The 10,336-nt window shown below is 51.5% G+C and overlaps 3 protein-coding genes across 13 annotated transcripts in view; 1 reads left to right on the forward strand and 2 right to left on the reverse strand.

Moving 5' to 3' along the window:
* Positions 1-3,403, forward strand: part of RANBP9 (RAN binding protein 9) — a 94,442-nt gene extending 91,039 nt beyond the window's left edge. For both annotated transcript variants that reach the window (XM_051855085.3, XM_089334437.1), the window contains exon 14: positions 2,410-3,403. In XM_051855085.3, coding sequence (XP_051711045.3) covers positions 2,410-2,540 — 131 coding nt within the window. In that variant the 3' untranslated portion in view covers positions 2,541-3,403. The remainder of the gene's footprint in view (positions 1-2,409) is intronic.
* Positions 42-8,681, reverse strand: NOL7 (nucleolar protein 7). The gene is made up of 9 exons (XM_089334438.1): positions 8,394-8,681; positions 7,786-7,846; positions 7,381-7,439; positions 6,263-6,294; positions 5,293-5,377; positions 4,843-4,964; positions 4,687-4,764; positions 3,993-4,098; positions 42-541 (listed from the first exon to the last, which is right to left on the reverse strand). Exons 1-8 carry the CDS (start codon positions 8,654-8,656, stop codon positions 4,022-4,024), a joined length of 777 nt encoding a protein of 258 aa, XP_089190564.1. The 5' UTR covers positions 8,657-8,681; the 3' UTR covers positions 42-541; positions 3,993-4,021.
* A 1,161-nt stretch (positions 8,682-9,842) lies between these two features.
* SIRT5 (sirtuin 5) overlaps positions 9,843-10,336 on the reverse strand; it is a 36,574-nt gene continuing 36,080 nt past the window's right edge. For all 10 annotated transcript variants that reach the window (XM_070074385.2, XM_051855089.3, XM_051855090.3 and 7 more), the window contains one exon: positions 9,843-10,315. In XM_070074385.2, coding sequence (XP_069930486.1) covers positions 10,240-10,315 — 76 coding nt within the window. In that variant the 3' untranslated portion in view covers positions 9,843-10,239. The remainder of the gene's footprint in view (positions 10,316-10,336) is intronic.

The raw sequence follows: 10,336 nt of genomic DNA on the forward strand, positions 1-10,336 counted from the left end.
GTATTCTGTGCTGGCATTTCTATTGATGAACTCACAAGGGAAATGTTTTATGTATTTTAATACAGAAGTACTTTCACACATAAAAACTGTTCTCCTTTATCTCAACTCCAGATTACATGATCTAAATGTAATAGAAACAGTAGGTTGAGGTGCATCTTCCGGTGTTTGGAAAGTAGTTTTTGTGTGCATGTTTTTACATGTTTGTAGTAGCCATGAATGTCTGTCTCTTCTCATTCACAATGATAGACTTTGGTGGTCCTCGTGTTTGAATTCAAAGTTTTACTCTACCAAAGACTTAGCCCCTCCGCCCCCTTATTGAAAGGTGTATTCCTGCTGCTCATTTCTAGGCTAGGAATCAGGGCAGCATTTTCCTAAATCTTCCATTGGCTAGACCATGGCTGTCCTCCAGTCCAGGAGAGAAGCACGTGGGCTTGCAGGGAGACGGCCTCTTGTTTTTCTGGGTTATCAGGGCCTCCAAGTTGTCAGTTGTAGAAGGTTGTGAGAACTGGATTAGGTCAGTGGGAGGACAGGGTTAACTTGCCTGAAAAACAAAATAGGACTTTAAGGTGCTGTACAACCATTCTGTATAGCTGAACACATTTCGTTCAGTGGATTGATCAGAACTGGGCTTCTCGATTGGCAGCTGTAGAACGAATTTGAGGTTATTAATGAAAACACAGTTCAGGTGTTTGGTCCACAAAGAGTGAGGTGAGAAACAAGCAGGGTGAACTTGAAGAGGTCAGGAAATGGAGGTTTCGATGGAACAGGCAAAATGTGAAAGAAATGAGAGCCGGCAAGAGCTTGAACATCTGAGAAGTCTGGGTGCGACCCTGTGGAGGCCGGGAGTCCTCGCTGGTGCTCCCTGCTACCTCATTCCCACCTTTCTCAAGGTGTTTTAAGAGTAGCCCTAGCCGGAGCCACATGTCTCACAGCTCCTACCACGCCTAGGGTACAGATGAGGGGGGCTTCGAGGTGTCTGAGTACCTGGTCAGCACCAACCTCTGGAGTCAAATTAAGTGTGTGTCTAGGGGAACCACAGTAAACGGCAGGTCCTCGCCCTACAAGGATGGGTGAGGAAGAGAACTGTCCCTGGTGCACAGCCCACGGTGAGCGCAGAGTGGGAAACGCCATCCGCTCTTCCTGTGAGCGCAGGACACTTCGGAGTTCTGCGACTGCATAGACTACACAGAAATCCACGTTTCAGTTTCTGGGCAGTTCTCTTCTGTTAGGTAAGAGGGATTCCCCCCCCCCCCCCATCTGATTCTGGGATCTAACACCCAAGAAAAATGAGATTCCAGTTAGGAAGTTGATGCTGTGCTATTTGGCCTTGTGAGGTTGTGAGCTTTTAGTCAAGTGTTTCAAACTATTTTAGGAAAATGAGAGCAGTGTCCCAAAGTGACTTAGACAGACAGGGAGGTTGTAATGCGGGCCAGGAATGTAAAGAAGCCTTATTATTTGTTAGGGAATAGTAATGTCTTTTGTGTTACAGTTTGCTTAAACTTAGAATTTGTATATAAGCAAAAAAACATCAAAGAAAATGTATTAGATATGCAGGGAAAATCATGGTTTATTGTAATTGTCACTGAAACTATACTATGGGTAATCCTGATGTAGCTGTTAGGTAGTAGTCAGATGTGGAAAGAATTTCTGAACAAAAGTAAGCAGCTCTCAGGATAGTTTATTTCTTTGGGCTCTTCGGGGGGAACTGGATATGTGAGGGTGCTTTGACAAATTCATGGAAAATGGAAATCAAAGGCTTATTTAGCTACATAGTTTTTGAAATCCATGCATGGTGTGTTCATAATATACATTTTTTCCCATGAATTTTCTGAAGACCCCCCCCTTATATATTCTGAAGTACTATGCTCTATTGTGGATGTTTGGCTATAAATACTGTGTAATTTATATAACGTATAACTCCTATAAAATTGACAAGATTATTAAAGATTGTTGTGGATAAGTATGCATGTGTATAAATATATGCTGTATTACGTAGGTTCATGTATGTGTAGTAAATGCATTAACTGCACATAATTCCTATTCCTCTGGCCAAATGGCAATAGTAGTAAGAGTGCACCTTTGTGCAGGGCTGTGCGCTTCCCTCAGACACAGGCCTCCTCCCTCGCAGTGCTGTGTCTGCCCTTTAATCCTCTCAGCCTTCACCAGGCTGTGTACCTGTCTGCACGCCTCCTTCCCGTAAGTTTCAATTCTTGAATGTGTTCGAGTCTTTTCTTCTAGAAATTCTACAGCCATACTTGTGAGCTCTGAACCGAGGATGAAGCTAAACCAGCCACACTGTGTTTTGCCCTTTTTCAGTTACGCCTACTAACAGTATTTTCCTGATGGGGAGATGTTTTTTAAAAAATGTTTCACTAATTGCTATTTCCATTCTTAACTCTATTTCCTCAGAAACTCACAATCTGCCAAAGCAACCTCCGCTTGCCCTAGCAATGGGACAGGCCACACAGTGTCTGGGACTGATGGCTCGGTCAGGGATCGGATCCTGTGCATTTGCCACGGTGGAAGACTACCTGCATTAGCTATGCATTTCAAGAGCTCACACCTATATTGTGGCATTTAGTCAACACGGAAGTAGACCAGCTCTGCGGATTTGAAATTTAGATTTTTTTAATTATGTACTGGGGACAGGTTTTTGTCGCTTTACATTGCTTCCTAGTTTACAGCATGATGCAAATGATTTTCTAACTTAGTGTTAGGAGAAATTTATTTTCCATCTTTAACCTCTTAGTTGTCTAAGAGTTAAATATTACTGAATTTCAGACGTTCAAATTGATCATCACAAATCCTATAAAACAATTACCTAAAACAAACCAAAAAAGTCCTGCCTTTCTTTGTGGGGGGGAGAGGGGGGAGGAAACGGAACAAGTCGTGTTTGTGTTAGCATGTGGGTGACGTAAACTTCAAACTGGGAGATGTTCCGACCCCCGCTCCTACATAAGCATTCAATCAGTGTAACTTGCAAAAAGCATAAACATCGACAGTTTGAATTCATAGTGTTGATGGAAGAAATCATTTTTAATGTGTACTGTAAAACTTGAAATACTCAGGAGCTGAGTGATATGTTTGTTGCTACTTACAATCCCGACCTGTTAGTCCCAGTAGTTTTGTTTTAACATGGTCTTTTCAACTTTGTTTCCTGTTTAACTACAGATGATTTCTGTTGTAGACTCACAAGTTTAACTGTTGTATTATAACAGTATTACATGTCAACAGTGTGGTTATGACCTTTATTTATATAAAAACCAAATATTTAGTCAATTTACCGTGTCTTAATTTAATCTTTGTACACCTTCCATTTTTAAGTGCTTAAAATGAGTACTATATTGCAATAAAAATGTAGTGATATAATTAACCAGCCATTAAAAATTTACTTCTACAGATACTAGAGTGTCAATTGAGTTTATATTAGGTACTTACCCTTAAGACTACTATAAAATTAGAATAAAAACCATTCACTATAAATGGTAAAACTAAGTGGGAAATGGCATTTCCTATTACCTGATATTATGTGTGACACAAAAAAACAGGCAATAACTTCTCGTTTTCATAATTGTAATTGGTATATCATCTTGCCAGAACTTAAAAGGTGTTCAACAGATTAACCTGATCCCTTGGTGAGGAAGACCAGATGTTTATCTCCACTTCAATCTGCACTTTCCACAGTTTTACAGAGCAGAATTCTGTGGAACAGAAGCTCGGCAGGCACCCAAGTATTTCTGAGAACTGTCTGCTTTCTGTCCCTGCCACGCCCCCACACGGTGGGGGAAAAGGAGGCAATGTTGCGGTATGGGTATTGCTTGTATTCAGTTAAATGGATAGAAATAGAAAGAAATGTGATCGCTTTAAAAGACAAGGCAGCCCTGTAGTCTAGCAGGATAAAATGTGGTCAAGTATTCCCCTTACAAATAGATTTATGAATGATTATCTTTCAGAAGGTAATTCCTTAATTAACTTTTAAATTCTGTACATACGAAGCGCAGATTCTTCATTTGGCTTCAATTTACTTCTTAGGAGTTTTCATCTTTCTGATCATCCATCGTCTTTTATATCTCTTGGCATTCTGTTTTTTCTGGGTTCCTAGAATAGAATTTTTATGCAGTGATAATATTAAGTAGCTATAGAAAAAATTCCCAAGAAACAATTCAAAAGATTTCCCCCCGATTATCTGGTTTCTAAACACAGTAAAACTAGGGCTATCAGATTGTATATTAGATGTACATGCATGATACCCTACGCGGACCCATCTTTTTAGAACCAATTTTTTAGATGTTAACATAGGGGCAGGCATTGTGGCACAGCAGGTAAAGCTATTGCCTGCAACACCCCATACAGGCGATGGTTCGAGGCCCAGCTGTTCCACTTCCGATCCAGCTCCCAGCTAATGTGCCTGGGAAAGCAGCATTTGACTTGGAACCCTGCCGCCTAATAAGGGAGACCTGGATGGAGTCCAGGGGTCCTGGCTCCAGCCTTGCCCAGCTCTGGCTGTTGCAGCTACCTGGGGAGTGAATCAGCAGATGGAATATTCTCTAACTTTCAAGTAAGTACATACATGTTTAAGAAAGATGTTAACATAGAAACTATCACAAGGGAAAAAAGTCATGAACTATTTCCTTCAAAAGAATACTACCCGACCTGTGAGAGTCAGGAGAAGGAAGCGGTGCTTACCCCACGCACTGTTCAAAAACTGGGCGGCAGCCTTCTTCACTGGTAAGCGCTTGTTGTCGAGAGACAGGAACTTGTTTACTAGGAAAGGAAATTGCTCGTTACTGCTCTGTCTTGTGTGCAGTAGAAGCAAGAAAAACAGACCACAAAGGAAATTACCACTAGTTCTGTTGGTTCCTGGGCCATATAAAGATTCGTGTATGAAGGCCCTGGCCGCTTGCTGCCTCGAATCTCTCAGTTCTTGGTCTTTGAGCCTCAGGGCCACGTAGCTTTTATTCTGGCTGGTAATCAGTAACAACAGGTTAAAAGAGATGAGGATGGACACATGCGTACTTTCAAAATCAAGTACTGTCAGTTGTCTCGTTTGTAGTAATGTAAAACAATTCTAATTTTGTATCCAGATAAAATAATAAACGACACCAAACTTGTAAATTATTTTGCAGAATAGACTAACATTCACATTTTAGTAGAGGAAGAACATGTGTATTTCTAAATAAATGTCAGAGCTGAGTTTCATACACCGAAGCTGAAGCAGCTACCACTTTCCACAGAAGCCAGCAGTCTGACTCTGCGAAGGTCCCTCGCATCCCGTGTGAAGCAAGGACTTACTGCCCGACAGACTGCACTTTCTGCACTTTGACTTTCTTGGAGTCGCTTCCTTTTTCGCATTCTTCTTTTTTCTTTTGCAAATTAACTAAAAAATTAAGTTGCATTTTCTCGTTAGCATTTATGTGCTAGTTCCAGGACTGCTTCCTGGACTTCACCTTCACTACCTGCCAGGCGCCACTGTGCACTGTTTTCTACATTAGGCACAGAGGGGACAGGCTGCAGCTGACTTAACCAGGACCAGTAACATGCAACTGAAAACACCAGGGGTCTTTCAAATTCCATGGAAAATGCCTGCTATGAAAACAACTAGGCATTGATTTCAAATTTTTTTTGTATCAAATAGACATTTTCTCAAGAACTTTTTGAAGTACTTGCAGAAACATTTGACATTTACGTACGAAATTATTTAAATTAGAATAGTTTAGGAACAGGCATTTGGGATAGCGCTGGGTGCCGGCATCCCACATCAGACTGTCTGGGAAGACCAGCAGGCAATAGCTCAAGGAGCTGATTTCCTGCCACCCGCACAAGAGACCTGGACTGAGTTCCCAGCTGCTGACCAGCCTGCTCCGGCCCCTGCTGTCGTGGGCATCTGAGAAGTGAACCTGCAGGTGGGAAGTTTGTTTCCATCTTTCCCAGAAAAATTTAAATTAGAGGCCAGCGCTGTTGCTGTGGCATAGGTTAAGCTACTGCCGACATCCCATATGGGTGCTGGATTGAGTCCCAAAAACTCCACTTCCAATCCAGCTCTCTGCGAATGTGCCTGGGAAGGCAGCAGCAGCAGCAGACCCAAATTCTCGGTTCCCTGTACCCACACAGGAGACCTGGAAGAAGCTCCTGGCCCCTGGCTTCAGCCTCCACCAAACTGGCCATTGTGGCCATTTGGGGAAAGAACCAGCATATGGAAGATAAATCTCTCATTCTCTGTTCCTTTCAAATAAATTTTAAGAAAATTTAGAATAGCTCATACCTTCTTTCAGCTTTCCTGGCGATTTCTTTATGCTAAGGAAAAAAGAAAAACACTGGAATTGGCACAGATGGCTGAATGTGCCACACAGTTTCCTGTGGCTTAAAGCTAGGCCCCACGCCCTGCGTTACCACCATCTTCAGTTCTGGAGAGCAAGAGTCACTCTCCAATGACCGCACCACTCCCATTTAAGTATGACTAGGCTGGGGGCATCCTCTTGAAATTGAAATCAAAGCATATTCTCAGGCTTCCAAAGAATAAAAAGATTTAAGAATGCGTTATATAGTATTCAGAACAGGAAGTTAAAGGAAGTGGACCTGGAGTAGTCTGGGCACTAGCGACAAGGCCAGCAGCCTCAAGGAGTCTGTAGTTTGATGGAGAGGCAAGCGCACACACTGCCAAAATCCAACCAGAGACTGCGGGAGCACCCAGAGGCAGAGGGGCTTCAGGAAGGGAGACAATACTTGAGCTTGGTGTTTAAGGATGAAAACTGCGCAAGGAGACTTGCTTGTATGTTTTAGGCATCTACTGAGTGACTGGAAAATGTGAGTACCACTGGCCTAGGTTAAAGGAAGGACTGAACTTCTGAATTTAAAGCACTAAGGAAGGGCTGGCACCACAGGTTAATCCCCTGCCTGCAGTGCCAGCATCCCGTGTGGGTGCCCATTCGAGTCCCAGTTGCTCCTCTTCGATCCAGCTCTCTGCTGTGGCCTGGGACAGCAGTAGAAGATGGTCCAAGTCCTTGGGCCCCTGCACCCACCTGGGAGACTCGGAAGAAGCTCTGGGCTTCAGATCGGCTCAAGTCTGGTCATTGGGGCCATTTGGGGAGTGAACCAGTGGATGGGAGACCTTTCTCTGTTTCTCCCTCTCATTGTCTGTAACTCTACCTCTCAAATAAATAAAATCTTAAAAAAAAAAAAAAAGCCACATGTACTTAGAAAGGCTAAATTGGGTAGGATCTGATTCCTTGTTCGACAAGGAAGAGGGGTTCAGGTTTTGGCTTCAACAGCAGGTGGCGGAGCAGGGAGACGCGGTGAGCCTGGGGGTGCCCTGCCCGCGGGTGCCCTGCACACTGCCCGGCTCCGGGAGAGCCCAGTGTCTGGGCTGCGACCCCTCCTCACCTGGTCTGCGGAGCGGCGGCCAGCTGTTGGAGGACGGCATCCGGAAGGAGCTTTCTCTTCTTTGGGGGTCAACATTCCAAAGCAGGTGAGGACGGTTACAAGCGGACTTGCTGCTGCCCCGCACGCGGGCAACTGGGCGGCTTAGGCCGGACACTGCCGCCCATCGCCACACCGAGCGTGCCCAAGGCCCTGCGGAGGCGCCCACCGCTCCCTGTCGGGGGCTCCCGGCACCCGCTGCGAGGGCCGGCCTCCCCCCGCCCCGCCCCTCCGACACCCCGCCGGCCTCCCCCTGCGCCCCTCCACCCCTCCGACACCCCGCCAGCCTCCCCCTGCGCCCCTCAGACACCCCGCCGGCCGCGCCCCACCCCCCGCTCCTCCGACACCCCGCCGGCCTCCCCCTCCGACCTTCTGCTCGACGAAGAGCTCCTCGCGCCGCCGCCTCTTCTCCTTCAGCAGCACCTTGTCCCTGGGACAGCGGGAGGGAAGTCAGCGCGGGACGAGCGTGACGGGCGGGACGGGGGCTCCCACCTGCGCGCGCTCCCGCCCCCGCCACTCCCCCTCTCCCCCCGCCCGGCCGCGGGCTCCCACCTGCGCGCGCTCCCGCCCCCGCCACTCCCCCTCTCCCCCGCCCGGCCGCGGGCTCCCACCTGCGCGCGCTCCCGCACCCGCCACTCCCCCTCTCCCCCGCCCGGCCGCGGGCTCCCACCTGCGCGCGCTCTCCCGCACCCGCCGCTCCTCCTCTCCCCCTCTCCCCCCGCCCGGCCGCGGGCTCCCACCTGCGCGCGCTCCCGCCCCCGCCACTCCCCCTCTTCCCCCGCCCGGCCGCGGGCTCCCACCTGTGCGCGCTCCCGCCCCCGCCACTCCCCCTCTCCCCCGCCCGGCCGCGGGCTCCCACCTGCGCGCGCTCCCGCCCCCGCCACTCCCCCTCTCCCCCGCCCGGCCGCGGGCTCCCACCTGCGCGCGCTCCCGCCCCCGCCACTCCCCCTCTCCCCCGCCCGGCCGCGGGCTCCAACCTGCGCGCGCTCTCCCGCACCCGCCGCTCCTCCTCTCTCGCCTCCGCCTGGGCGCTGGCGAACGTCAGCTCCTCCGGGGCCTCGTCGTCCGACTCCTCGTCGGCTTCCTCGTCCTCCAGCGGCTCGGCGGCCGCGCCGCTGCTGGGCTGCCCGAGCAGCAGGCCGTGCTCCGCCTCCTCCTCCTCCGAGGCCGGCTGGCCCTCGTCCACCATGGCCTCGGCCGACGCCGGCGTGCGGGACGGACGAGGCCGGAGCTGCACCATGGCGCACGCGAACGCTGAGCCGCCTGACCTCCGACCCGGAAGCAGCCGCAAGCAGAGCGCGACGTGGAGGAGCAGGCCGCGCGGGCCTCCGTCGCCCCCTGCAGGTCCGGAGGTGCCACGACGGGCGGGCGCGCAGGAGGGGCGTGGCCTAAGCGCGGGGGGCGCGTTCTCCTCTGCTCCGGCCTCCCCGGGCCCTGTGGGCCTCGCGGGGACGTCGGCCGCCCGCCTCCTCCACGGCCTGCGGAGACTGTGGGCTGGCGCGGGTCCCCGGCGCGGTGCGAGGGCCCGGAGCCGGCTCCCTGGGGGTTCGTGCGCCGCCCGGCCTCGGCTACCTCCAGCGCGCCTGCGTCGCCGCCGCAGGCGGACTCTGTTCCTGGTGAGCTCCGTGCACCTGCCGCCGCCCGCCGCGCGGCCCCTGCCCTGCCCGGCACCCTGGGCGCGGCTCCCCTCCCCGGGGCTCGCTTCGCGCTGGCCGCCGCCCCGGCCCCGCTCTGCCCGTGCCCGGTGCGCGGATTTCCCCGGGTCGCGAGCGTTCCGGGAGTCCGGGAGCGCGCGGCCCAGCGCCTGCGAACCAGTTCACTCCCGGCGTCGTCTCCAGTAGAGGCCGCTAAGCTGAGTGATTCCATCTCACCGATCGTCTGCACGTCCATTCCTTCGTTTCTCCTAGTTCAGAAGCGACCCCTCGATTCCCAGCGACAACGACAGATAGGACGAAACAGCGACAGGAAGCTGCGGGCGCTAAGGTTCCAGCCTGACGGGCCCCGGGGGAGGGACCGGGGCAGCAGGGGCCCCTGGCCGCCCGGGCGCCCTCTGAGCGCCCCTCCCCCAGGCAGAGGCCCCTGCGCGTGTATCCAAGTGCAGCACCGAACGTGGTGGCGCTGCCTGTCCCCGTGACACCGCAGGCTGCTCCGCGCGGGCTCCGGTGAGCAGGTGCACAGCACTCGGGGCCGGGCAGCAGGCATCCCGGGGCGGTGGGAACCAGAAGCACCTCCCCGGAACTGCCTCTGGGGAGCCTGGCAGAAGCCGGCGGCCGGCCCTCGGGTCCGTGTCCCTGATCCCGAGTGTCCCTTGTGTTGCTGTTGCCTCGCTTCCAGGAGGGCTGCTGCTCTGCGATACGGCAGCCAAACGAGGCAACCGCGGAGAGGGAGGAGCCCCCAGCAGAAGCATCACGCAGCACGACACCGGCTGCAGTGCCCGGCTTTATTTTTCATCCAAGCTTATGTGAAAATTAGAACCAATGTTCGGATTTTACCTTGTCATCTTTGCCCAGAGAGCAAAAACGCAATCAGGATAATTACATTTTAGATCACCTAATCACAGATTCTGTTTTGCCTCCCCCACAGCCAGCCAAACACAACAATGCGCGTGCTTAAGTTCCACCCGAGTAACATGCATCAGCTTCGAAGCGCTCGGATTTTGTTCTCCCTAACAGGTTTGCTGCTGCTAACTTCTAACAGATTGGAATCAGAGGGCATGTTCAGATCTCCAGCAGTAGGCTCACCACCCGTCCGCAAGTCCACCTCTCCCGGGTCTGCAGCCTGGTTCTCGTCTGTACTGTGATTTCGTCTTTCTTCCCAGGACACCTACGAGCCAGCTTCTGTTTCGTGACGGGCAAGGGCTTCGGGGAGGGTCGTCCCGCAGGGTCCTTGGAAGTGAAACCTGAAACGGAAGGGCCAGGTG

This window comes from Oryctolagus cuniculus, chromosome 5 (genome assembly GCF_051225735.1).
Source record: "Oryctolagus cuniculus isolate XC-2025 breed Fujian yellow rabbit chromosome 5, ASM5122573v1, whole genome shotgun sequence".
In the NCBI taxonomy this organism is placed as follows: Eukaryota; Metazoa; Chordata; class Mammalia; order Lagomorpha; family Leporidae; genus Oryctolagus; species Oryctolagus cuniculus.